The sequence below is a fragment of the Leptonotus elevatus genome, chromosome 16, assembly GCF_054856555.1.
Source record: "Leptonotus elevatus isolate MCC_2025b chromosome 16, RoL_Lele_1.0, whole genome shotgun sequence".
Taxonomy (NCBI): Eukaryota; Metazoa; Chordata; class Actinopteri; order Syngnathiformes; family Syngnathidae; genus Leptonotus; species Leptonotus elevatus.
The window spans coordinates 3039594-3066820 of record NC_141254.1 but is presented as its reverse complement, the minus strand read 5'-3'; the positions used below and the strand labels follow the sequence as shown (position 1 = coordinate 3066820).

At 39.3% G+C, this 27227-nt stretch overlaps 1 protein-coding gene across 3 annotated transcripts; it reads right to left on the bottom strand.

Annotated features, from left to right (window-relative positions):
* Window positions 1-1784: 1784 nt before the first annotated feature.
* fez1 (fasciculation and elongation protein zeta 1 (zygin I)) lies at window positions 1785-25418 on the bottom strand. 3 transcript variants are annotated; one of them, XM_086099015.1, is made up of 10 exons: window positions 25121-25414; window positions 20610-20974; window positions 12803-12890; window positions 11214-11300; window positions 9640-9805; window positions 8330-8646; window positions 7225-7305; window positions 6345-6420; window positions 6200-6265; window positions 1785-2545 (listed from the first exon to the last, which is right to left on the bottom strand). In XM_086099015.1, exons 2-10 carry the CDS (start codon window positions 20942-20944, stop codon window positions 2529-2531), a joined length of 1233 nt encoding a protein of 410 aa, XP_085955141.1. In that variant the 5' UTR covers window positions 20945-20974; window positions 25121-25414; the 3' UTR covers window positions 1785-2528. The 3 variants fall into 3 exon arrangements, with proteins under 3 accessions (XP_085955141.1, XP_085955140.1, XP_085955139.1); XM_086099013.1 differs by lacking the exon at window positions 1785-2545 and adding an exon at window positions 2991-5752 and having other exon boundaries at window positions 25121-25418; XM_086099014.1 differs by lacking the exons at window positions 1785-2545; window positions 20610-20974; window positions 25121-25414 and adding exons at window positions 2989-5752; window positions 13235-13473.
* Window positions 25419-27227: the final 1809 nt, after the last annotated feature.

The following is a 27227-nucleotide window of genomic DNA, read 5'->3' as shown; positions in this document are numbered from 1 at the left end:
ACATGAGAGTGGAAACATCTATTGCAAAACACTACGAAATCCCAGCAGCAGGGAACATGGCGTCCATATATCATGTGACCAGCAGTTGACCAATCACAGCGTAGTAACTCTGTGGCCAAACTCTATCTACGGTTCTGAAGCAAAAGTGTCAAACCTATTACAAACACATTAGCAAGCTCTGCAGAAACCTGATAATGATCCTGATTATTTGATTCAGCTGTGTTCGAGGAGGGAGGCCTCTAAAACACGCAAGACTGTGGTCCTTACTGGAGTTTTTTTAGTTTTTGCACTCACACACACAAATCCTCCTTATTGAGGAGACCCTTGATGAGTAATTTGAGGGCTACATGTTGCTGTTTAAAGTGGAAGTCAACCTTAAACATTTATTGACAATAATATGTTATATGCAGAGGTGACATATCCAGGTCCAGAAAGTAAAAACCCTGCCACAGTTTGGCTTTAGCCCCTAATGCTAGCTAGCTAGTGATACAATTATTAACATTGTTTTTCTGTTTTACATATATATTCTTCAAAGTGTTTTTGATTTTAGTTAGATGAATACAACTGTGGTAGAATGTGGTCTGTTTTCCCCCTAAGGAAGTGAGGTGTCGGAATCCACACAGCAGGTATGCGGGAATCTCTGGAGCCAGCTCTCCCGAGGTCAATAGTTTATCTAGGAAGCCAATTGTATACCTCATGTTTGTTAAGGACTGAAAGAACTCAATAGGAGTTGGCCAGATTGTATCTCACTCTGCTGTCAGGACAAGATCAAAGGGGGGGCCTGGTAGAGGGAGAAGGGGGGCCAAGTGTGGCCCACAGCCCGGAGGAAGAGATAAGAGAGGGGGTGTGTAGAATTGGGGTGACAGGAAATATCACATGCTGAGAAAGGGCCGAATGGTCAATGAGGGGGAGGGAACCATATCTGTATATATGCACGCATGAACTTTGTAAAGAACACATCTGTGGGTGAGCTGCGATGATTGAGCAGTACTACAGGTGACTTTCAGAATCTGAAATAAAGCTGGCAAACTTGTTCACAGATTTCAACTTTGAATTTATTTGAACACACAGAAATCAAGGAAATGATTTCCAACACTAGATAGCTCCCTAGCAGGTAAAAGAGCATGTTGGGTGCTAGCTAGCTAGCTAGCTAGCTCGCTTCCTAGCAGGTAAACAAGCACCATGGGAGGTAGCTAGGGAGCTAGCTAACTAGCACTTGAGGCTAAAGCCAAACTGTGGCAGAATTTTTACTTTCTGGACCTGGATTTGGCACCTCTGGTTATATGCGACCTCACTAGTCTAAACATGACATTCTGATTAATATTACATTTGTGGAATAAGAGTTATGAAGCAAAATCCAGTCATTTTTGTCCATCTCGGGGGTGGCCATTTTGTCATTTGCTGTCGTCTGAAGATGACATCACAGTTACTCAGGTAACAACCAATCACAGCTCAGCATCAGAAAACAGGTGAGAAAACAGCTTCAGAAAACAGGTCAGCTGTGATTGGTCATTGCCTGAGCCCTGAGCAACATTAATGTCATCTTCAGTCATCTTCAATCCTCTGAGATGGATAAAAATGGCTGGATTTTGCTGCTGAACTCATATTCCACCAACGCAACATTAACCAGAATAACATATTTAGCCCAGTGGGGCTGCATAGAATATATTATTGTCAAAAATTGGGGGTTGACTTCCCCTTTGAGAGATCCAATACTATGAATTCAAGGTGAGTCACTCTACATAATTTAGTTAAACTAGCATGGCAAAGACAGCAGCACACAATTAGGGTATTAGCATGTTTATTAGAATTTGCAATTTAGCAATGTAAGATCCATTTACACATCTCATATGCGAATGTTTACATCTTTCCTGGACAAGTTGACCTCAAGGGTCGATATCCAAGTTTCAATTTGGAAAATGTCCATTTGAACAGATTCATACGGAATACACGGCAGCCTGTCACTCTGGTGACATTAAATGAAAGTAGAAAAATCACTTTCTATCAAATGTTTGATACAAATGAAAAGAGGTTACAAAATACTGTGCATTCACAGTGAAATCAAGAGCAAGAAAGAAGAAGAATGCACTGCACCTGAATTGTTGTTTTTCTCTCACTCCGCTACAGTGGTCAGAAAACAGTGCATGGCTTGTGTATTCAAATAAATTCCTTTAATTTTAAACAATAGACAGAGGCCGATGTACTCCTAATGAATTATGAATACAATAAACAGAGGGGAAAAAAGCAGCACCACCATGTTATTGGTGATCATTGATAGTGTGTCATGCTCCATGAGTGAAGTCCTTTAAAAGAGTGGTCTGGTTGACCCACTTTGAATATTTCAGTGGCTGACTAAAGCATGAGTAAGTGCAAGGAGGGAGAGGATGAGCTCAGCAAGAGGCAATCGTCATAGGTGAGGTAAATACAACGATGTTGACGGTGTGGCGGAATGACCAAACAGGAGAAGGGTCATGCTGCTCGGGCCGGCGACAAAAGGCGGAGTTCCCCGTCGCACCTGGTACAAGGCTTTAGGTAGGACACAAGACTGGAGAAGGAAAGTGGATACCTAATTTAGTCACCTTGGATTGCATACAAGAGTATTTAGATACTTTAGAAAACAACGTACAAGTTATTGTTGGGACTGGAAAGATTTGACAGTGGTGATAGTTGGTAAGTTGTCAGTCTTCTTAAATATTAAATAGCTATTTTAAGACAAGTTTCTTTTTGAGAACACTATGGAGGACCAAAACTGGCAAAATTTAAAATAAATGAATGACTAAAATAAATAAATACATGAATAAAAGTGAAAATAAAAACTGGTATAAAAAATATAATTCCAAAATTAAATACAAAAAAATAAATATACAAAAATAAAAACAATATATACGGAATATACGGCATATATATATATATATATATATATATATATATATATATATATATATATATATATATATATATATATATATATATATATATATATATATATATATACAGTGGTACCTCGGAGTTTGAACACAATTCGTTCCTGTGAAGTGTTCAAAGTCTGAATTGTTCAACCTCTGAAACGTTTTTTCCCATAGGAAATAATGTAAATGCAATTAATCTGTTCCCAAGCTCCAAAAAACAGAAAATTCCTATTTTAATTTCTATTTATGTAAAAAAAATGTTTTTACAATAATAATAAAAAATTATTAACTTATATAACTTTTTTATTGTGGTGGCCTCAGTGGATGAAAAATGCATGCATTGAATGCATGCTTCAGTTCAGTGCTGAGTTAGTGTATTTTACATTGGGCATATTGTTAGACTACCAAGGGGTCCTTGTGTGCTGTTTAGCATCAGGCACATTGTTGAACAGCTAAGGGGGGTGTCCTTGTGCCAGTATTTACGGAAGTAGTTACAACGGCGAGATAATCTCCTTCCTAAATGCACTATGGTTCATAGCACTGTACGTTTTTTGCTACCTCGATCGAGTTACGTTCAGCTTTGCTTGGTTTGCTTGGGTGTTCAAACTCCGAGAATGAGGGCAAAATTCCGAGGGATTTTTTACTCCGATTTTTTGGTCGAAGTCCGATTTGTACGAGTTCCGACACAAGGGTGTCCATATGTGCACTTGGCCCCAGGACACCCTAGGCCGCAGTTCGATGATCGACTTTGTAGTCGTGTCATCGGATTTGCGGCCGCATGTGTTGGACACAAGAGAGGTGAAGAGAGGGGCGGAGCTGTCAACTGATCACCACCTGGTGGTGTGTTAGCTCCGATAGCGAGGTAAGATGCTGGTCTGACCTGGCAGACCCAAAGGTGTGAGGGTCTGCTGGGAACGTCTGGTAGAAAGAGTTTCAACACCCACCTCCGGCAGCACTTCTCCCTTGTCCCGAGGGAGGTGAGGGACATTGAGTCCGAGTGGACCATGTTCCGCGCCTCCATTGTTGAGGCGGCTGATCAGAGCTGTGGCCGTAAGGTGGTTGGTTCCTGTCGTGGCGGCAATCCTTGAACCCACTGGTGGACACCAGCGGTAAGGGATGCCGTCATGCTGAAGGAGTCCTATTGGGCCATTTTGGCCTGTGGGACTCCACAGGCAGCTGAGAGATACCGGCTGGCCAAGCAGAATGCAGCCTCGGCGGTCGCTGAGGCAAAAACTCGGACATGGGAGGAGTTCGGTGTGGCCATGGAAAACGACTTCTGGACGGCTTCGAAGAAATTCAGGTCCACCATCCGGCGTCTCAGGAGAGGAAAGCAGTGCGCCATTAACGCTGTGTATAGTGTAGATGGGGTGCTGCTGACCTCGACTCAGGACGTCGTGAATCGGTGGGGAGAATACTTCGAAAACCTCCTCAATTTTACCGACACTGAGTCAAAGTCAAAGTCTGAGGTGGTTGAAAAGCTCCTCGGTGGCAAGGCCCCGGGGGTGGATGAGATCCGCCCGGAGTTCCTAAAGGCTCTGGATGTTGTGGGGCTGTCGTGGTTGACACGCCTCTACAACATAGCGTGGACATCGGGGACAGTGCCAGTGCAGTGGATTGGCAGGCCGCGGTGGTGGTCCCCCTTTTTAAGAAGGGGGGCGTTCCAACTATAGAGGAATCACACTCCTCAGCCTCCCTGGTAAGGTCTATATAGGGGTGCTGGAGAAGAGAGTCCGTCGGGAAGTCGAATCTCGAATTTAGGAGGAGCAGTGTGGTTTTAGTCCCGGCTGTGGAACAGTGGACCAGCTCTACACCCTCGGCAGGATCCTAAAGGGTGCATGGGAGTTCTCCCAACCAGTCCACATGTGCTTTGAGGACTTGGAGAAGGCGTTTGACCGTGTCCCTCGGGGAGTCCTGTGGGGGGTGCTTTGGGAGTACGGGTTACCGAGCCCCCTGATACTGGCTGTTCGGTCCCTGTACGACCGATGTCAGAGTTTGGTCCATATTGCCGGCAGTAAGTCGAATTTGTTTCCAGTGAGGGTTGGACTCCGCCAAGGTTGCCCTTTGTCACCGATTCTGTTAATAACTTTTATGGACAGAATTTCTAGGCGCAGCGGAGGCATTGGGGGGGTCCGGTTTGGTGGCCTCAACATTGCATCTCTACTTTTTGCAGATGATGTGATGCTGTTGGCTTCTTCAAGCCGTGATCTCAAACTCTCGCTGGAGCGGTTCACAGCAGAGTGTGAAGCGGTTGGGATGAAAATCAGCACCTCCAAATCCGAGGCCATGGTCCTCAGCCGTAAAAGGGTGGAGTGCCCTATCCGGGTCGGGGATGAGATTCTGCCCCAAGTGGAGGTGTTCAAGTATCTTGGGGTCTTGTTCACGTGTGGGGGTAGGTTGGAGCGGGAGATCGACAGGCGGATCGGTGCAGCGTCTGCAGTGATGCGGACTCTGTATCGGTCCGTTGTGGTAAAGAAGGAGCTGAGCCGAAAGGCAACGCTCTCGATTTACCGGTCGATCTATGTTACTACCCTCACCTATAGTTACGAGCTGTGGGTCGTGACCGAAAGAACAAGATCCCGGATACAAGCGGCTGAAATGAGACTCCTCCGCAGGGTGTCCGGAATCTCCCTTAGAGATAGGGTGAGAAGCTCGGTCATCCGGGAGGGACTCAGTGTCGAGCCGCTACTCCTCCGCGTTGAGAGGAACCAGTTGAAGTGGCTCGGGCATCTTGTTCGGATGCCTCCTGGACGCCTCCCTGGAGAGGTGTTCCGGGCATGTCCCACCGGCGGGAAGCCCCAGGGAAGACCCAGGACACGCTGGAGAGACTATGTCTCTCGGCTGGCCTGGGAACACATTGGGATCACTTTGAAGGAGTTGGTTGAAGTGGCTGGGGTGAGGGAAGTCTGGGCTTCCCTGCTAAAGCTGCTGCCCCTGCGACCCGACCCCGGATAAGTGGCAGATGATGGATGGATAATTATGTGCACACATTTTTTATTTCTAGTTTTTTTTTTCCTTTCCAAATTCCAAATAGTTCTAAAGATATGTCTAGAGATATGACTACAAATGGAGTTCCAAAGTTTAATAAAACAAACACTGATGGCACAGCACTGTGTTTTAAGTCTCTCTTTTTTTTAAAGCCCAAAATGCCTTGCGCTGGTTAGTTGGTACTTGTCTGAAAATAAAATATTTCAGAGTGGGTACATTTATGAAAAAAGGTTGAGAACCACTTTACTAACATTGCATCTTTTACTAAAATCCTGTAGTATGCAATTTGGACGGGTTATATTTACCTTTTAATATGTAGTCAGTTAGCAGTGTAGGCACCTTTTCGCTGTCTTCTTTTATGGCAAAAAGAACTACATGACAAGAAAAATTCACAGGTGCATGTTTGAAATAAATACAAAACACATTATTATCACTTGACTTGAAACTTACTTTTTGTAAGCATCTGTAGGTCATCAACAGATGGCAGGCTGCCTTTCTTCTCATAAGGAATGACGGTGTTCAGATACTAAAAACAGTGTGGAAAAACAGTGTGTGCTTAGCATTAGCATTATAATATAGCTAAGCTTCATCATTATTCACAAACCTGTTGAAAACAATGACAAAAGAGCTTTTTTGCAACATGGTCCTGGCTGATCTCTTATACTTTGCTGCCGTTGCTGGCAGTTTTTTGTAATAATTACCATTGCTTTAAGCCACCTCTTCAGGTCAGAAGCTGCATCAAAGCCTTCTGTATGCTCAAGCATAAAACATATTTTAAAAAAACAACCATATAAATAGTTTTGGGGAGTTCAGGACAAAGTTTTTGAGTTTGAATGAGTTAATAGTACTGACTTCAAAATACCAAATATGAAATTTAACACTTCTCATTTTGGAATAAAATTTTATTTGACAAAATTTGAGAATACAGACTTTTTTAATTGTATTTTATTGTAATATCTTGAATTATGATATATATCACAAAACTGACAATATAAATGACAACTTTTCTTACTGATTGTCTAAACAATAACGATGTTGGTTTTGATTGACTTTAGACTGAATTGGTGTTTAGCAGTGCTTTTTGCTTCATCACCAAATAAATAACACTATGAACTAAATACTAATAACGCTAATACAATGCATTCAAGTTTGATGAAAATATTGTTTTTAAAACAAGACTCAAGACGAAAAGTAAAGCTCTTTAGTTATGATACCAGATTATGATATTAGAAAATAGTTTGAAATGCAAGTAATGCTTATGTTTGATTGTATCAACACTGTGATTTGCAAATACTTTTAATACCTTGAGTAAGACTGGACACACTCATACCTGTTTCTCATTCCCTGTGCTTCCAAATGTCTGTCTGATGCCCGTCTGCAGGATGTTGGATAGTCCCTCCATACTGAAGCGCTGCAGGTCAAAACCAATGCACACAAATCACAGATTATTACACAAAATACCTACTAAAACTTCTACACCCTGACAAATGTTTGCATTTTTGTGCAATACTGAGCCATCAGTACTTTTTAAAGACTGAAGTAATGATATCACAGCACGACTCACTATATAGCCAAGACACTATAGTGATGTTTTGCTTTGCACAGCAGGAAAACCCATTAGATTGTTTTCCTATTAACCGGACAAGCGTAGACTGGACTGGGTTGTTACTGTCTCTAGAAATGTCTCCTACATATTAAGATCATTCCAGGAAGATCCTTTAGAGGCTAATGGGCCTGAGATCCATTATCAGACAGGAACAAGAACTCACAGGCAGTCTGGTCTCATCTTTCTCTAATATATTGTAAGCACACAATGAGAATATTTAGGTTCACACTAACACACCTGCAACTGAAGGAAATAAACATTATTGCAAATTTAAGATTGAATAGACATTTGTAATTTGTGTTCAATGTTTAATGATATGGACTGACGCACAAGGGGAATGAATGGGGAATTTTTTTGTGGGACGTGGACATTTTTGGCATGTTGAACATTCTTACCAAGTGAATATATATATGCTAACTGTTTTGAATTACAAATGGTAACAACGATGTGAATCTGTTTTGTAGAATGCTTCATTTGGAACAAATAGGGAATTTGTGTGGTCAAAAAAGTTGAAAATTGTTCCCAAGGAGAAATGAATGATTGGATGTTTGGAATTTCAAATGGGAACAATATGTTCACTTATGTTGAATGTTCCATTGGGAAAGAATTGGGAATTTTTAGATTTTAGAATTTTAGGAAAACTGTGAATTTTTGGATTCGGATAGATAATAGCCTGCGAGGTGTGAATTTTTGGAATACATTGAAATTGAAATGATGTGAATCGGATGAATTATGTGGAAATAAATGCATGTCAAAATATGAGTTGAAGAAAATGGAAATAACGTGTGAATGCTTTCAACACGCATTCAAGCTAATGCCTCCATTTTACCTTGACAGGCATGCTTCCTGTCTTCTCCACATGACCAGTGGTGCCAGTATTCCCCGTGTTCACAGACACCACACCCATTCCTCCCTGCAGGCTCAAAGCTTTGTCCCGGCGACGGCGTTTGCTACTGTCTCGCTGCTCCTTCTGCCTATTCTGCACTTCTATCAGTGCAGTGATGAACGTGTTCTTCACTTCTTTTTCAAACTCCAGCTCATCACGTCGCGCCAGCTGACTGACCAGTTCCTCTGAGTACTCTCGGATTGCGGCTTCCACACGGTGAAGAAGTTCAACCAGCGCTGAACTGGGCATCAGACTCAGGCCTGCAGAATGAAGCGGGAGATGTGGAAGGAAAGGAGGATAGTATTTTTTTATGCAGCATACAATTTCTCTGCAGAAACAGGCTTGATTCACAAAGATGAACTGTTGTGATATCGTCTGTAATACCCTGAAGAAGACCAAAACAAAGAGATCAGAACATACAGTATCACTCCATTCCTAAAGGCTTTACATTTGCTCCCAGTCAGCTATAAAATGGAGTTCAAAATTATTCTACTGGTCTATCTATAATCCACTGAATGGTTTGGGTCCTGAATAGGCATGGGCCGATAACCGGTTTGATGATTTACCGTGATTTTAAAAAGTCAAGGTTTCAATAACTGCTAATACTGTCTGTGAACAGTAATGAGCTCTTCTTGATGAGTTGTGTAAACGAGCCTATTTGAAGTTAATTGCCTTCAATTAGGCTAACCTTTTTCTCCTTCTACAATGAGTGCCGTGCAGTCGGGCACGAAGGAGGTGAAGGTAAGAAGGGAGAGGAGTGGTAGCTGGGGATAAGTGGAGATGCTTATTGCCCTTAAAAATAAAATAAAAATAAACAAAATTAAATAAATAAGTGTACAAGTGTAGGTGCAAGCGTATTGTGTCCCCAAGGACAATGTAGCGTCAGTTGAAATAATGAAGCTTTACTGGTGGTTTTAAGTTTCCTTGTCTCACACAAACGTCTTACGTAAGAGCTGGAAAACATGACGCCGTCAATCAGACATGTTCATGTTACCTCCATACAGATATAGTCAGGCTTATTAAACTCAAAAGGTAAATACTCCAGAAAAAAACTAAAACTAATAAAAACAAAACTAAAAGAAATCATTAAAAAAAAATCAAGCTATGAAAAACTAACAAAGCTGCTCAAAATCTAATAAATCTGAACTGAAATTGAACAACAAAAGACAAAATGAAATAACAACTAATGAAAAATCCAAAAGGATTATAACCATGATGTACGTAAGTACAAATAATGCTATCGCGGGTAATACCTTCATAAGAGCAGTTGTTGTTGGAGGCCTGGGACAGTTGTCGGATCTCCTCCAGGAGGGAAGGGTGAGTCCTGGAGGAGCAACGGCTGCTCTCCTCCTCATCCTCTTCTTCAGTTTCACCAGGGTCTGGGGAGTTCTCCATCATCTCCGCTATCTCCTCAATGACCTTGAAAAGAGAGGGAGACTGGATGAAAAGAGAGGGTCATACCAAGTTGTCATCCTTCTGTGGTGTAGAGCTAGTCAAGGACCAACGGTGTTGCCACAGTTACTCAGTTACTTTACTGACTACTTGATCTGAAAAGTAACTTAGTTACTTTACTAATTACTTGAGCTGAGAAATAACTGTTACTTTACTGATTGCTTGATTAGAAAAGCAACTCAGTTTCTTTAGCAATTACTTGATCTGAAAAGTAACTTAGTACCTTACTGATTACTTCAGCGGAGAAATAACTTACTTTACTAATTACTTGATTTAATAAGTAACTCAGTTACTTTACTAATTACTTGATCTGAAAGGTAACTTGGTTACTTTACTGATTACTTGAACTGAAAAGCAACTCAGTTACTTCACTGATTACTTGATTACAATTGTAATGACTTTATTACTGTAATTAATTACATTCAACAAGAGGCAGACAACTCCACTTAACATAAAAATGACAACTAATGAATGTACTGTGCAGCGACTCTAAATGTGTAATTGAGTTTGATATAGTGTTTTTTTAAGCTAGACAACAGTTTGTCGTTAATTTTCATCTCTGGTTGGCACAAACTCAATTTATTGACTGTATTTCCATTGTGCAAATGCAATCTTCTTTTGTTCCTCCATTGGTACATACAGGTGAATTGTCCACATGCTGAAAATGTGGCTTGGCACATGATGTGACGTCACTTCCCCGGGTGGCAAGGTGCAGTTGATGATCCCACAATGCATCACGGTTCAAAATGTAAATAGTTCCCATTTATTGCATGCGTCTTCCACAATGTACAATTTGCTTTTTAGTTGGAAATGGGATGTGTTTTAAAGTGGTTGCCTCAAAACGTTGCGCAACCAAAAATTAAGTTACGGTTTGCCTCATCAACGTCACTATTATTTTTTTTATAATTCTGTTGAACTACAATTGAAAAGCAATGTCTGATTTTCATTGGGTAATTTTAATGAAATTTGTATCTATCATTACTTTTGCCTTAAAGCTGCTCTTTGTGACAATTTGCACCGAAATATCTTTACAATAGCCTTTTCATTTGACCATTTATGACTGAAACATCTTCTAAACCATAGGTGTCAAACTCCGGTCCTGGACGGCCATAGTCCTGCAGGTTTTGGATGTTTCCGTTCTCCAACACAGCTGATATATGATCAGCTCATCAGCAAGGTTTGCATAAGCCTGATAACGATCCTTTTGTCAACAGGTGGCAGTAGTGATTCAAAATTGAATTTTCTGCGTTCAGTAGCTTTAAGTTCTTTTTGTGATCACTGTGGTGGTTTCTGGTATTACCACAGCAAGTCATCCACAAATGTTGGCTTTTCACCTTTTATGTTGATGAACTGAATGCAGCAAAAGTATACACACCTGATCTGCTGTAATGAGAGGTTCTTCGTTCAGACAGTTGGCATTGTCATTCTTTTCATTCATTTCTTCCTCCTCTTTTTCGTGGATCTGGTGAGTGACAAAAAATAAATAAATAGTGAAATGGATGGTTTTTGGTGTATTACTCAAATTCTCCTTTGTGACTTTTTCTTGGAACACACTTTTTTTTAAATCTTACAAGATTTTTTTTATCTTTCACAATGAACTGAACCTCATTGTAACTTTGCAGATAAATACAGACAAAGACAAAAATAGACTTCATGCGTTGAGGGTATACTGTACTAAGAAATAACATTTTAGGAAAACAGACATCAATTAAAATAAAGGGTCTGTGTGAATTTAAAACATGAATGTGAATGGGAGGGTGTGTGGAAATTAACTTTAAATTGAAGAATATAGGAACATAGTTTTTTAAATAATTTGACAGTGTGATTTTCATTTGTGCTATCCACAGAATTGAAAGTAGTTTAATTAAATATATAACAAAATAATTTAGGCAGGCAAGACATATTTTACTTAGCCATGAATTGGCCTCAATTTATTCATGATTATTTACCTTCAGCAATAAATAAAGTTTGTTCTCCCCAGTTAGCTCGCTAGTTTAGCATCCGCTACAACAAGGATTTATTATATGCAGCACCAAAACGCGTAATAGGATTCTACCTTTGGACACATCGTGAGTTGGTATTCTAGTTAAGGTAAGCCATTTTAAACTAAAAAGTTAAAACTTATAGATAGGCTACAGGATTAGCTGAAATTTCAAATTCAACCCAAACTCGTTCGCTGCCATCAACACGATTGGGGAACGAGGATTTTGGGTGCAAGTCTCTAATTTTAGAATAGTATAGTATAGTATAGTATAGTATAGTATAGTATAGTATAGTATAGTACAGTACAGTATAGTACAGTAAAGTATAGTATTATAGTAAATGTAGTTGTTCCTGAGAAGAAGTTGCAAAATTGGCCAAAAATAAGTGACTAAAAAAAAAGAATTCATTCATAAAATAGTTTATTTTAATGGCAATACATTAATTTAACAAAAAAAGAATTACATGAATGAATAAAAAGTTAATAAAAAGTAAAAGGAACATGTTTTATTTGACTAATAATTCATAAATATTCAGAATCACACAAAAAAAATAAAGCAAACATTTACGTATTTTCTTTATATTTAGCAAAAGGGAAATGAATACACAATACATAAAAAAAAACATTGAATAACCCATTTATTTAAAAATCAGCTCAATGAATGCAAATATGTATGCCTCTTGATAATGTAAATGCCTGTTGGGCTGGTAAAAAAAAACTAGCGGGCCCACTATACTATTCACACCCCTTAATTAGTCTGGTCCCAGTGCAGGAAGAAGATGTGTATTCAGCTGAAAAGTCGACTGATGATGTAAGATAATTAAGTGTCAGCATCACTATGTGCCATGGCCAACCATGGCAACCACTTAGGCAACCAACTCAGATGAAGAAAAACATAAAAAGAAAAGGAGAAAACAACAAATATGTGTAATGTAAAGAGTTTTCACTCAGCGTTAATATGAGTGTCAGTAACATGTTCCTACCTCTTTGTCAGATAGATTTCCGTTGAATCCCTCTGAGTCTGGACCGTCCCATGCAGATATGTAATTGTCAGTTAGCGCATCCCACACACTGAAATGTAACATGAAAAAGGTCATTTCAGGTAACAGAAAACTCATTGAACAGTTACAAGTGTTATGTGATATTTTTCAAGCTACTTTGTCAACATAAAGAAACAAGACTATTACACAACAGAATTAGAAAGAAGTTTAGCATGATGTTTCCTACTAGGTTAAAATCTATCTCTTTCTCTTGTAGCACATTCAGTCAATAGTCAACATTAAACATATTAACTTTTGCATTTGAGCAAAGCTTAACCTAACCCTGTGCAAACAAACAAATCACATGAATAAAATCCACATTGCAAAATTGCGAAAAATGGAATGCTGAGGAGAAAGGTACCAAATGCCGCCCACATAAAACAGTGCCAGTGGTTTCTGCAGCCCAGTGTAAGCGTCTGTTTGAGGAGGAATGACATCAACTGGGAGAGAAACATCCTTTGTTTCAGAGCTGTTCGTTTTTTCCCTCCTCTGCTGAGTGGCCGGCTCAGGACCAGCTTGGCGCTGCCTACGCTAGGCTCGGTCACACAGTGACGGTTATTCAACTCATGACAGAGTCTAAGCATGGTGGCATGCGCCATCTCGTAAACAGATTCCATTTATTTTAGTACAGCCGTGCCTTCCTTTAGATATGGGTTTAATTAGTTTGTCAAACATTCATATCTATAATAATTTTTTCACATTGAAGTTAGTGGAAATTCCAGTCATATGTTGCCAAAGAATATAAGAATTTGGGAATGTGTTTCTTATTAAGGAAAATAGCACTTGATTATTGTGGGAATGCTGAAACCATTGCCTCTTATGTTTTTGTGATTTTTCTTCTCCACCCTTTTTTGCCATGCAATAACTATCACATAATTCTTCCGATTTACACCGTTCAAATTTCAACTTGCTTCAAAAATGAACGCCATCCTGGGTATATATCGTCTGATTCCACATTACTTACAGTATTCACACAATTTAACGTTAAATATAAACTTTTCCCTGTTCACTTTTTCTTTCCACGCCCACTTCCATAAATACAACTGATCATCATCACCAGCTTTCTGATACTGCTCAGTAGCGCATTTGGTAAAGTGCATTTTCTAGTAACCAGGAGGTGGTGGGGATCGATTCCAGCTTGAAGCTCCTCAGCGTTAACACAATTTTGTTTTTTTAATTTATCATCCAACTACAATTAATAATTAGTAATTTTCACATTACTTATCTTTTAATTTACTTTATAAGCATTCCACATGCATTCAGCTTTTATTATCATTCAGCTTTCAGCATTCCCATGCAATTTCTGCAGAAATTGCACTTTTTCTAGTATTCCTAATCAAGCATCCATTGTCCAAACCGCTTATTCTACTTCATTGATTAAAATAAATAAATAAATAAATAAACAAACAAACAGTACAGTACAGTAAACCTCCACCCATCACATTTATTCAGTACTGTATTGGTACTGTGGCATCACGAGGGGACGTGTAGTGGAGGGACGCTACATTCCTTTTCACAAGCCAGTGACTCGCACCAAAATGATTGACAATCTGGACTCTACATCTCCCAGGATGCCTCACAACACCAACAGGTGTGGTCACTTAGACACCTTGATTAAAGCAGGCCTGACTGATTGGAGTGAGGCGAGAAAAAAGGAGCAGAGGAAACCTGAGGGGGGGAGGACTGGAGGGACTCAAATAACGAAACTCACCCAACGTGGAGCAAAGTTGTTTCTTTTTAGTAACGAAGACTACCTTATTTTGGAATCTTGCTTTGCCAGCCTAAGTTGACACTCTATGACAAACTTTTGTTTTTTGAAGCCAACTGGTCTCGCTGAAGAAAATAAACATTGATTTGGTTTAACACTCAACATTGGTACACTCCTCCTGTCCTGGCAGACCTCTCATGACGTCCCAGTACACTTTTGACCACTAGATGGCAGCTTACTTATTAATTTGATACGGTGTACGTTTGAAAGAAGAAGAACGAAACCTTTACAGTAGGTTCATTTTATACTGTAAAATTCATCTATTGGCATTATTAAAGATGTATATTGTGAGATAAGTCAAGTTTTTGAAAAAACGGGATTGCTTACTGTAAACACAGAGGGATCAATCAGTACACTACTACATTGTTTGGACAATATTTCTGAGTTATCCATTGCTCTTGCACTCTCTCAATATATTATATGAGTTTAAATGTGTATTATTTGAAACATTTGTTTAATTAAAGGCCATAACAAAATCACGTAAGTGCCGTGAATGCCATAAAAAAATGCATAGGGAATGCACATTTCATTTATTACAAATCTGTCTGGAACTCAACACCGCTATACAGGGCGGATTAATACCATAAAACATAGGTGTCAAACTCCGGTCCTGGAGGGCCGCAGTCCTGCAGGTTTTAGATGTTTCCGTTCTCCAACACAGCTGATATATGATCAGCTCATCAGCAAGCTCCGCATAAGCCTGATAACAATCTTGCTGATTGGAATCAGCTTGTGTTGGAAGAGGGAAACCTCCAAAACCTGCAGGACTATGGCCCTCCAGGACCGGAGTTTGACACTTATGCCATAAAGGTATGGTCGGCGGATTTGTTTTGGCCTGTCCAGGACGTTTCTGGGTGTAGACTCAACTTTTTACTTCCTGCCAAGCCACGGAGGCAAGTGACTATCAGTGGCATATGCAAATATTGCTGTGCCAACCCCCGAATGTTGGACTGGTTTCACGCTCGTTTTTGGTTGGCTGCTGTCCTCGGCTTCCTCGAGCGCCAGTTTTGAATATTGTGTTTACAAAAAGCAACAAAAACACATTACATAAACACACATTTAAATAGGATGTAAGGAATTGGAATGTTTGTGCATCATGTTTTAATGAATCAATTGAACTCAGCGCGCTGCTCCTTCTGGTGTACGCCTTGGTCACCAGGGGCAATATAACACAAACACAAACATGCAAACACAAACAAAGAATAGTTTCACATTTACTGTGACTCATCGTGTACATGTATATATATATATACCTGTGAATATTTTGATATGGTCTGTCTACATGTATTCCACTATTTTTGCTCAAATATTAATTACATAAAGGATCATACTACTGCAATTATGCTAAATGTTAGCCTATCAATGGTGTTTTCCATTATGTGTTAGCCTTTGAAGTGCATCAATTTAATTATAACTGTTTGATTTATAATATTACTATTTAGAAGTGGACATAACTGCTTTAATTTACTCAGTCTGGCTCTGTGTGAGAATTTAAGTTGATGTGAGGGGGTGAAGCGAATGTGTTAATTAGATTCCTTTGTATTTTACAACCGGTTGAACAGGGGGGGTTTAGTGCCATTTGTTCTGGCTCTGAAAACAACGTTAATCTTTATCTTGTGACTGAGGGGGAGCATTTTGGCGATGTGTATTGATGTATCATGTGAATGTCTGAGACGGAGAGGAAGGGCTGAGGATTGGTGGAAGAAGACGGGGAGGGGTTTGTAGAGTCACGGAAAGATATTAGTGACTTGCTCGGGGAAGGGCGACACAGATGAGGGAGAACATGGCGGTGTTTGGCTGCTATCTTGTCTGTCCATAAGCTTATGAAAATAAATCCTGATTTCACCGATCTCATTGTCTGATTTTGATAATCAACATTATGAACACGGGAAAACAAAGAACGGTTTTCCAACACCTTAAACTACGGACCATTTCTTAAGTTGTTCGGTTGTTTTAAATACACAAGGTGTAATTGTCTTTTTTTATGTTCAGTCTTGTGTGTGTGACTTAAATTCCAACCTTTTTTTTGAAGAATTGTTCAATATCTGCTTATAGAGAAGTGAGTTGCTTGAGTTCACTGCCACAATACAGGCCTCATATTGCAAGTTTGCGCTCACATGTAAACGTATTTCAAGGCACCTCTGTATATGTTGATGAGGAAAAGAACAATTTGATAAATTAAAAGTGTTGTTGAAATTGATGCTACATACCTAAAGAATAATGAACAAAAATGTGACTAGTAAAAGTAAAAAAATTAATCTTAAATTGTAAAAAATCAAAAAGACAATATACTGAAATAAAAATCTGTCTATCAGTATTAAATTTGAGAACCACCAGCTGATTACACGATGGCATATCAACAAAAGGGATGTGTAAAACTAAAGAAATGAAAACAGTGTGAATCCCCTTTAATCCTAACTCAAATCAGCATAATGGCAAACTGTTCAACATTCTCCCAACATGTAAAAGACATGGATGTTGTACAGACTTTATCAAAATACAGGCAAGCATCCTAATTCCCAATGTCAACCAAAGAGATTAAAACAATACGTCACTCAAATGTTTTTGGAAAAATCAGGAAAATAAGATGTCTAAAGTGTTACATCATTTGTAACAAAACCAGGAGGGCAAACTGTATGCAGGGCAAGTTTGAGTCATTGCAGCAGTTTGAAGAGGAATATCACGTGACAAAGCTGCCCTGCTGTGCTTGCATGGCCTTCTGCCACGGAAAATAAATGGTTCCGTTTAATATTCCAGCCTCGTTGTCATGCTCACTCATATCTGGGATTCTAATCCGGCATCTGCAAGAATTAACGCCCAAATCTAGCCCGACGGCTGATTTCACTTGACTATTCCGGTTTCTACTTTGGAGTCTGTTCACAGCAGCACAATGGATACATAACAATATTACAAACTTCAACTAAAAAAAGAAAAAATATTGTATTATTTTGAAATTTGCCTGATCATTAAATGATAAGTCACTTTCATTTAAATATATCTCAGCGTTTCTTTTCAACAAGGCTATTTTTAACCCGAATAGTCCACTCCACAGAATGTGACAACGCATGCTTGCGGGAGGGGGTGGATGTAACACGAACAGACAGAAAGAGCCAAAGACAAGGAAAGCACACAACACTGCCCGCTAAATAATTCAGCATGCAATCTTACAGTGAAGTGGAGGATGGTCAGCTTTGCACTTGACTGGAATTTTAAGAAGTTCAACTGTGCTTGTGAGGACTTGATGCTTGTGTTGGATGGCAGTAATGGACCCACCATTACATCTTGCATAAACTCGTTGTGATATCAGTTAATACATCATTTCCACTGTTGCTATCACCTATTAAGATGAAGATTAAAAAGTGGTGCAGTGTTCAAGGTTAAAGCTGCAAGGACTTTGCTGGGGACCTTCAGGTCAAATGATCGATGCCTACCCCAGGTTGACCCATTTCCCATTTGCATGTTTGTCAGACTCTGTGCATAAAAGAATAGCTTCTAATGTACAGCTCAACACTGAATCTCCCTGTTAGCTGATAAAATAAAGGTTTCATATAGTATAACATACAACAACCATCCAGGCTTTTACACTTCTCATTTATAGTATGAGTTGTTGAACGTGTCTGATGTTTTTGACTGGTACTGCCAGTGACGTGCGGTCAGGATAGGAAAGGTAGGCACTGCCTACCCCAGGCTGAAATGAAAGTTGAAACTGTTTGGCTTTTTCTATTTATTTTAATTATTTCTTTCATTTCAGAAAGCCTACACTATCTATAGGTTTAAAAAAAAAAAAAAACATTTGGTGATTTCCATACCTCAATTAAAAATGACTCATTACTTCATCTGGCCTGCAGGCACAAATGCTGCAAAAATTATCCTCCTGAAGGCACACCGCTACTGTGCTTTTCCCACTTCTGTCCGCGTAGCGATGTATGTTTGCGCATGCGTGGTCAGTGTCCCAGTAAAAAAGTCCTTTATGCAAATAAGCAGATTGCTACGCAGCCTTTTTACGTCGCTGGATTATTCCTATGCGAACGTACGTTCGCACAGTGCATTCTTGAATTCAAAACACACTTAATGCACAGCAAAGCGGTAAGATGACGCCACTCTGTAGAAAAAAAATTTGTTTCACGCCTTTCTTTTGAGGAAAAACGTCAAACTAAGCTACCGGATCTTCAGCAGAGTAAGGGACAAGGAATTATTCATACTTTTCACAAAGAATGGTGCAAAAGGAAAGTTTGGCTTTGTGGATGTGCTTTGATTAACTGGCTGTTTCACTTTACATGGTGTTTGGCATCGCTATTGATATTGCTAGCTTGATTTTGTGAGTAATTAGGCTGTTTTACAGGGAGATATTCACTTTATTACATTCTGTCCGGGCATCTAGGCGTGTTTGAAATTGTCCGTTTTTTGTTGTGCGGCAAATGGGAGATAGAGTGCACTGCAACGTTTACTGTGGCTGGCTGACGGTGGCCCAGAACTTTAGCTGAGTGGCAAGTGTTGAGCTGCCGCAGCGGAGGCAATGGGTACGAACCCCGCTCGAAGTAAAAAAAAGAAGAAAAAAAAATATTGCAGAGCAAAAAAAATTAAGACTTTAAAAAAGATTAATGTTTTTTTGTTTTATTTTCTACCTATACAGAGGAGGCATATGTTAAAATGGTTTGACTGTATGGCATCTTGTATCTGGCTATCAAATATCTCGAGGTCGGGCTGAGTGTTCTCTTTTTTTGGAAATGAAAATATGATCACCGGGATACGTTGTACACTCACCTGCCGACACACAAATTTGTAATTGGTGTGTGCGTCTCAATTTGCGACTGCCTGCATACCCAAACCTAGAGCTCACTGCACGTCACTGGGTACTGCATATACTGCAGTTGCTGTACGGCAGGACATTGAATGATAATGTTCTTTTGCAATGGTTAATCTTATTATAGGTAACACAGTGGCCTGGTTGTTTGCATGTGCACCTTACAACCTAGAGGTCCTGGTTTTTAATTTTGGCTTAGTCCCTCATGTGTGGAGTCTGCATGTTCTCCCTGTTCTCATGTTGGTCGTCTGAATACTTGGGTTTCCAGCCACAATTGAAAAAATGTTAGGTTAATTCAAGACTAGTCTTGGTTGAGTAACGCAGAATACAAAAATATTTAACTAACCGTTCCAGTTACAGAAAAAAACATGTAGGCCTAATTAGATTACAGGTACACTTATTAAAAATGGGACCATTTCGCAAAATTACAATTTCAACGCGGAAAGAAAGACACCGATGTTTATTTGAATCCTCAGCGGTTACCATGTAGCGCAATACGCCTTCTAACTCCACTCGCTCAGTGGTTGCGACCAAACAGGTCTACACAGTAAATTCTGTTGAGTAAATTTGACTCCATTTAGAGTTGGACCAAAAAGACTCAATTTTAGAGTAATATTTAACATTTGGAAGAGAGTAAAATAAAGAATTGAAAAAATAAATAACAAAAGCCACTCAAGGCTCGAGGAACGAACTCACGACCTTCAGCTTGGGAGACAGTAGATCTACTACCTGAGCCACGCAGCTCCTGCTTTGTGTTAGTATACCGCTTGTGTACACAGTCACCTCCTATTAGTCCCGCAATGCCAACCGGACGATTTATAAAATCCCCGGACGCCCGAACAGGACATAAGAAAATGGTCTGTCCTCCCAAAAGACGACGTTTGGTCACCCCACATAAGTAAATATCTTTCTGTCTGTCTATCTATCTTATATAAATTAAGTACAATTTACTATCTATCTATATTCTGTCTGTCTGTCTGTCTGTCTGCCTATCTATCCATCTATCTATCTATCTATCAACCGTAATGCTAATCTATCTGTACATGCATTTCAATAGGGGTCAACATTATATACTGACTTTTGCTACTTGTGAGCAGATCTTGCTACTCACCCCACACTAAATATAATTGAACAACATTTGTGGAAAACAAACCCCATTATAAAAAGCAGTCACTCACTCTTCATCCTGCAGCCGCTCCTCATCTTCTTGGTTTTGCGACTGATTGCGTATCGGCGCCAGACCCTCGGTCTTGGTGTTGTAATTGTGGAAGCAGACGTTGAGTTTCTCATCAAACTCGTTGACCAGGTCCTCCATGGATTTGAAGCTCATCATCTCAGAAAAGTTCTCCAGCTCAGAGAAGTCCTCTCGGGTGATGGAGACCAGCGGGACGGTGGTGGTGGTGGTGGTGGTGGTGTAAGAGGGGTGGTTGAGCGCAGGGTGGTCAAACTCATCCATACGGCAAGGCCGAAGGTCCTCAAACTCCTCATCCAAACACACAAGAGGGGCTTCCATGGTATCCCCTGGTGGGTCAGTTTCTGAGCCCTGCAGTATACAAAAGGTGTTGAGATACAGGACAATTCAAATATTGTTCAGTGGTTCTTAATCTTGTTCGAGATGTTGAACCCCACCAATTTCCTGTGCACATTCGCTGAACACTTCAGCAGATACAATGAAAACAGCAGATGCCTCAGAATTGAACCCTGCGGAACACTTTACATTCTATTATACATGTGAATTCATATTGCACATATTTGCCCCGCCACTTAATTTTTTTGTTTGACAAAGTATAAAGGGATTAAAAATAAATAAAGTAATCACACGATAATTACAACAGCCACAAGTCGACTACAGCCAATGATGGCCAATTATTTGAGTCAGGTGTGTGTCTTGACTTCCACCAAACCCCTGGCATTCGAACCGAACCCAGGTTAAGAACCAGTGACTACATTAACATGCAGGCAATATTCGGGTTATGGTCAGAATTCGGGTTTCTGGAACAATCGGAATAACACATTTACATGCACAAGTTTGGTATAACCCGATGTAAGGGGGTGAAATACGGACACCATCATGGCAGAAATAGACGTCATTTCTGCTTTTAACTTTAAACGGTCAATAAAATACATTATATTCATGTCACTCACCACCACGCTAAATAAAGTAGTCGGTTTCCTACTCGTTTTTAGAAACCTGAAGATGAGCATATTCGGGTTATTGCGCGTGTTTACATGGCCTTTCAAAACCCGAATATTGGCAATATTCAGGTTTTAAAAGTGTAATTGCCTGCATGTAAATGTAGTCACTGTCTTGAACCAACACTAGTTTTGCTGTGTTCATTACCCTTTTTACTGTAAAATGGAACACATTGCTAGAACAACAATTCTAACTTTGACCCAAAGTTTGGTACTGTACTGTGTTTCTAGTAGCTCAAATAAAATGTTGCTTGTGTGACTACTCACTCTGGCTACAGCTAAGGTCGATTTTAAACTCAGTCAGTGGGATGACGCTTAATCTTGAATTTCTGGAGTAGGGTGGGCTGAGTAATACAACGTTGTTGTGGACACTGTTTTTCATCAGCTGTCCTATTTCTATTTTTATAGCTGTTCAGTGATACCAAAATAAATGTTCTTTCTCTGTTAATGTTGCCTTTGGTCACCTATCATTTGATATCTTACATTTTAACTAACTTTAAAAAAAAATTGCATACAAGATTTTTTATTGGGCCGGGGTGGTGGTGCGTGTGTGTGGTGGGGGGTGGGGGGTATTTTGTTTTACTTTCATGTGCCACAATACAAAGCCATACCATGATTGAGTCAGTAGTCCCCATCTGCTCAATTGACCGATATGCCAAAAGGATTTAAAGGATGTCTCCTGAATCATGTATTTCCAAACCTAATGAAGAAGGGCACAGTGTTGTCTAGACAAAGACATAATGGAAGTGGATGTACCAGAAGGGGACCGTGTCCCAAAGGGAGTCCAATTAATTGGCTTTAGCGCTGCACCACAGATAATGAAGTACCTTCACTTGAATTTGCTATTTGTCCATTTTCAATGTTGTTATTTGTCCGTTTTCAATTTTATTACATTTAATTAGAACTTCGAAATGGTACACTGTTGTTGTATATTTGCACAAAAATACTCCTTCCTTTCCTTACCGAAGAAGTTCATTACTTTTACCCATAACTATGACATACGGGTGATTAAGAAGATATCTATGAGCAGAGGTGGCAAATCCAGGTCCAGAAAGTAAAAACCCGACCACAGTTTAGCTTTAGCCTCAGGTGCTAGCGAGCTAGCTCCTCGGATGCTTGTTTACCTGTTAGGGAGCTAGCTAGCTAGCACGAGGGGCTAAAGCTAAACTGTGGCAGGTATTTACTTTCTGGACCTGGATTTGCCAACTTTGTCTATGAGCCAGGCTGTAAATAAAGTGTAGTCAAAGTTGTGAGGTTTAAGTGTTTCTTGAGCACAAACAAGTCAATTATTATAAACAAAAAAAATATATATATATATATATATGTAAAAAAATAATAAAAAAGGATCTTATGTTTCCCCTCATTCAACCACTCTCCTGCATCTAGACCCTTTTTGGACACATTGTACTGTTTTTGTTTGTTTGTTTTGCTCTGCTGTTACTCCGACAACAGTTAATGTTTACTTACTTTTTCCAATCACTCCACTCACCCGTTGAGAATATTTTGGGATATGTTGCCGTTGCTCAAGACTTAATATGATAAAATAAATAAAATTAAATAAATAATTTTGCTCAAAAAAAAAGAAGGGAACACAATTCCTGTAAAATGTGTCCAATTTATGACGTCAATGGAGTTTATCAGGGAATTTGGAATATATGTACCATATGTATAAATATTAGGGTTGAAATTATTTTAATAATAATTTAATCTGTCAATTATATTTTGATAATTGGTCAACTGGGTGAAAACATTTTTAAAGTCTCCATCCATTTACTAAAAAATAGGACATTATTTCAAATTGACAGTGCATAAAATTCACAGACATGTATTATGAACTAATTATGATTCCGTTACTGGTTTAGTTTGTCACTTGTCAGCAAATAGGCAATAATGTTGATCGTTTTCCAAAAAGGAAGACATTTTTTCCAATTGCAACACAGATAATAAATCAGCTTTAATTCATATTTATTGTTAAGAGAATGAAATACCGAGGATTTAGACAATTTCAAGTTAAACAATGTTCTCTAAACGATTAATCAATTATTTAAAAATAGTTGTTGATTAATTTGGTAATCGATTAGTTCGTGATTAATTGATTATTGTGGCATCTCTCATAGATAGGATATGGGATATGAAAATGTATGGGAATAAAGGTCATTTGTACATGACATACAATGTACAAACAAATATTTGTTTTCGTGCTTGACAAACTATATACAAACTATATAATAATAATAATAATAATAAAAAGTCAGATTACTTAGCTTCATAAACTATCATGTTGTATACCTTCTTTTTTTGTACTATAGTATATTAAGTACACTGGTACAGTCTGTGTGTTGACATGCAAATATGTGACTTTGGTACTGTCTTGCTGTAAGAAATGATCGGTGATGGAGGAATGCATAATGCATGCAGGGGGTGTGGCGTTAATTGCTCCATTATTACAGTATGCGAGCAGTGAGTGTGTGCGGAACTGAGGGATCCAAAGTGCAGTGTAGTGTATATGGTTTGCAACAAACCATATCAGATTAATTAAAAATGTTTTGGTTTTATGGGTTATGTTAAAATAAAGGTAAATGAAACAGTTTATCTACTTCAGTCACCTAATGATATCAAAATAACTTCAGTTTCTTCATAGCTCTCTTCCAGTCATACTGTTTGTGACCATTTTGTCTATATACCGGTCTATTTTACGTACAAGTCAAATTTACACCTAAAGTGATTATTGTACATAAGTGTTGAAAACGATACATATGATGCACATGTTTGAGCTATCATACCTCCGGTGTGTGCCTAGAATGCGTGTCAGCAGATTTCTATCGAACCTTTACAAAGAGAGAATCTGATCGGATGCACAGTGATGCAAGGATGGAGAGCAACAATCACACTTTGGTTTACAATAAGAGGAATCGTGACACCACTTTTACAGATTGGTGGAAGATCCTGTTTTATTTTAGGAATCATTATGTACACATTTAATGGTCATCTTATCAATTAAACCTGATATCAATGACCTTGTTGAAATATATTGCATTGTAAATACTGGTGAATTTATTTTATATTTTATTATTTTATTTTAAATTTTTTCCCCCCACATATCACATCTTATATCATATATCATATGATATAAGATATATGATATATGATATATGATATCATATGATATATGATATATGATATCATATATCATATGATATAAGATATAAGATATGATATATATCACATATACTCAAATCTAAGATGGATTCCACTTTGAATCAGTATTCGGATGGGGGTGTAACTAGTAATGGATGACAAGCAAGTGTATGTCATCAGCTCATCAGGGTGAAAAAAAACAAGGAGTGCGGAGGAGGGAGAAAAAATAAACTAGAATTGAGGAATAAAAGATGTTGGGAATGATGAATACAAGGCCCTGATGGAAGGATGGTGAGGCAGGACAAGGATCACGATTACGGCCCAGTCATGGTGAAATGAACAGCAGACTGATGATTACCTGCAGTGGATGTGATGTTCCTGTTGTGGCAGGCACGTAGGCGGTGTCTCGGCCCAGCTTTGTTGCAAATCTCACTGATGAGCCGATGCTACATTCAAACCACAATGAATAAGAGCAAATACTGAAAAGTGAGGGCAATCTAGATGGCGTTAAGCTCCGTCCGTATCCCTTCCCTCACCCGTTTGCCCACAGCCACCCTTATCTATCCTCCCACAGTCCCTTGTTTTCCCATCAATAGGCAGCCAGCCCAGCTCACGCAGCGCCTGCGCACCAAACATCCTGTGACGACATCAGCTCGGCCCCTCCCAACTGCTCTTTCCTTCCCAGCATCTCTCTCCCTTTGTCACCTCCTCAATGCAAGCTTTCATGCCCAAATATAAATGATGAGGGGGGAAAGGACTGGGAGGCTGGGGGAAGGGGTTGCTTCTGCATCCAACTGTCTACTACGGAAGAGGATTAGGGCCTGTGAAGAGGGAAAAAAAAAAGTTGGCAGGTTTCTGACTTTATTCTCAGAATTTTGACTTTAATCTCAAAATTCTGAGTTTACACAGCTCCCCTTTGGTCCAATTAGAAGAAAGGAAGTTTGCAAAGGTGGCCTACAATGACACTTTGCAAGTGCTCCTTAGGAGGCTAAGGTGGACCAGTGCAAATGAGCTGTTTGTCATACCTGGAATAAATGAATTGCAAGCCAATTTGCGAAAGCTTTTATACAGCTTTATTTGTCGCCTGAATAGGACTGTGAATGAAGTTGTGTTGTATTTGACTGATATTAAGTGTAGTGCTGTACGGTATCAATCTAGGATGTGGAGACATTGGTATGACTGTCTGAAGACTGTATAACCGTCCCGTTTTAATTGTTTTATTGTGTTTTATGTTTGTTTACATTAGACCAAGAGTCCAAAATAAAGTTGAATTGAACTGCATTTATTCTCAGTATTCTGATTTAAATCTCAGAATTCTGATTTTAAAGTAACACTAAATAAGATTTGAACCTTCAATTAATATTTTCATAATTCTGCTGATGAAACATTGACTTACAGCTAGAATAATGAAACCTTTGTCATGGCCTGAGGGGGTCTGTATCGTTGTTTACTGGCACTAAACAACTTTGAGGTGGATTTGTGCCACACAAAAAAAAACTACAAACGTGCAGACTGCTTTACGGCATACGTCCTTTTCCCAGTCATTCCAGACGGAAGTCGAGTCAAACGTCTACGCGCGATTACTGTTATTATGCAGAAGCTACAAAACACCCCAAGAAACGAAGATTTTTGCCTGAGGCGACAATAATAATGATGATAAAAAGCCTATCTGGCATAGCTGGCGAGGCGGAAGTCATGGGATTTCCAAACGACGCTGCCTTTGCTTGGACTCGGCTCTTTTAAGAAGGTAGCTTTCCATGCTCAAATAAAAAATAATTATGCTAATGTTAGCTATTAGAAAATTGCGTGGTAGCATTAAATAGCCATCAGCTTGATAGTTCACCTTTCCACACTGACCCGACCAGCCAGGCAACACTCAAAAGTTGTTCTTTCTTGTTTACGAATGCTTGTGAATGCATCGCGGGAAGGGAGGGAAGGGAGGGATGGATGGGGGGAGCGCAGCCGTTTGTGTGTACAAATAAAGAAGGTAAGATCACAACCACCGTCTGCTCCTAACATACTTGAGAAACGTTACAGAGATGTATAAAGAAAAAAATTGAAAATAGCCACCGGAAACAATGTAATTTAGTCCAGCTGCGGACGCCTTGGACGTCCGGATTTCACGATATGCGCTAGGCCTCATGGGAAATGTGGTTCTCTCAAGGTAAATTCAAGAGAAAACAATATCGCTTTTGTCCAAGTTATAATCATAATAAATATAAATATAATAGTCATAATCCACGAAATCCAAATGCTGCTTTGTGAATTCTCACTTTAAACTCAGAATTCTGAGAACAAAGTCAGAATTCTTAATTTAAACAGAATTGTGACAATTCTCACTTTAAAGTCAGAATTCTGTGGATAAAGTGAGAAATTTTGAGAATAAAGTCAGAATTGTCACTTTAAAGTCAGAATTCTGACTTTAAGTGTCGGAGTTCTGACTTTAAAGTGACAATTCTGAAAAT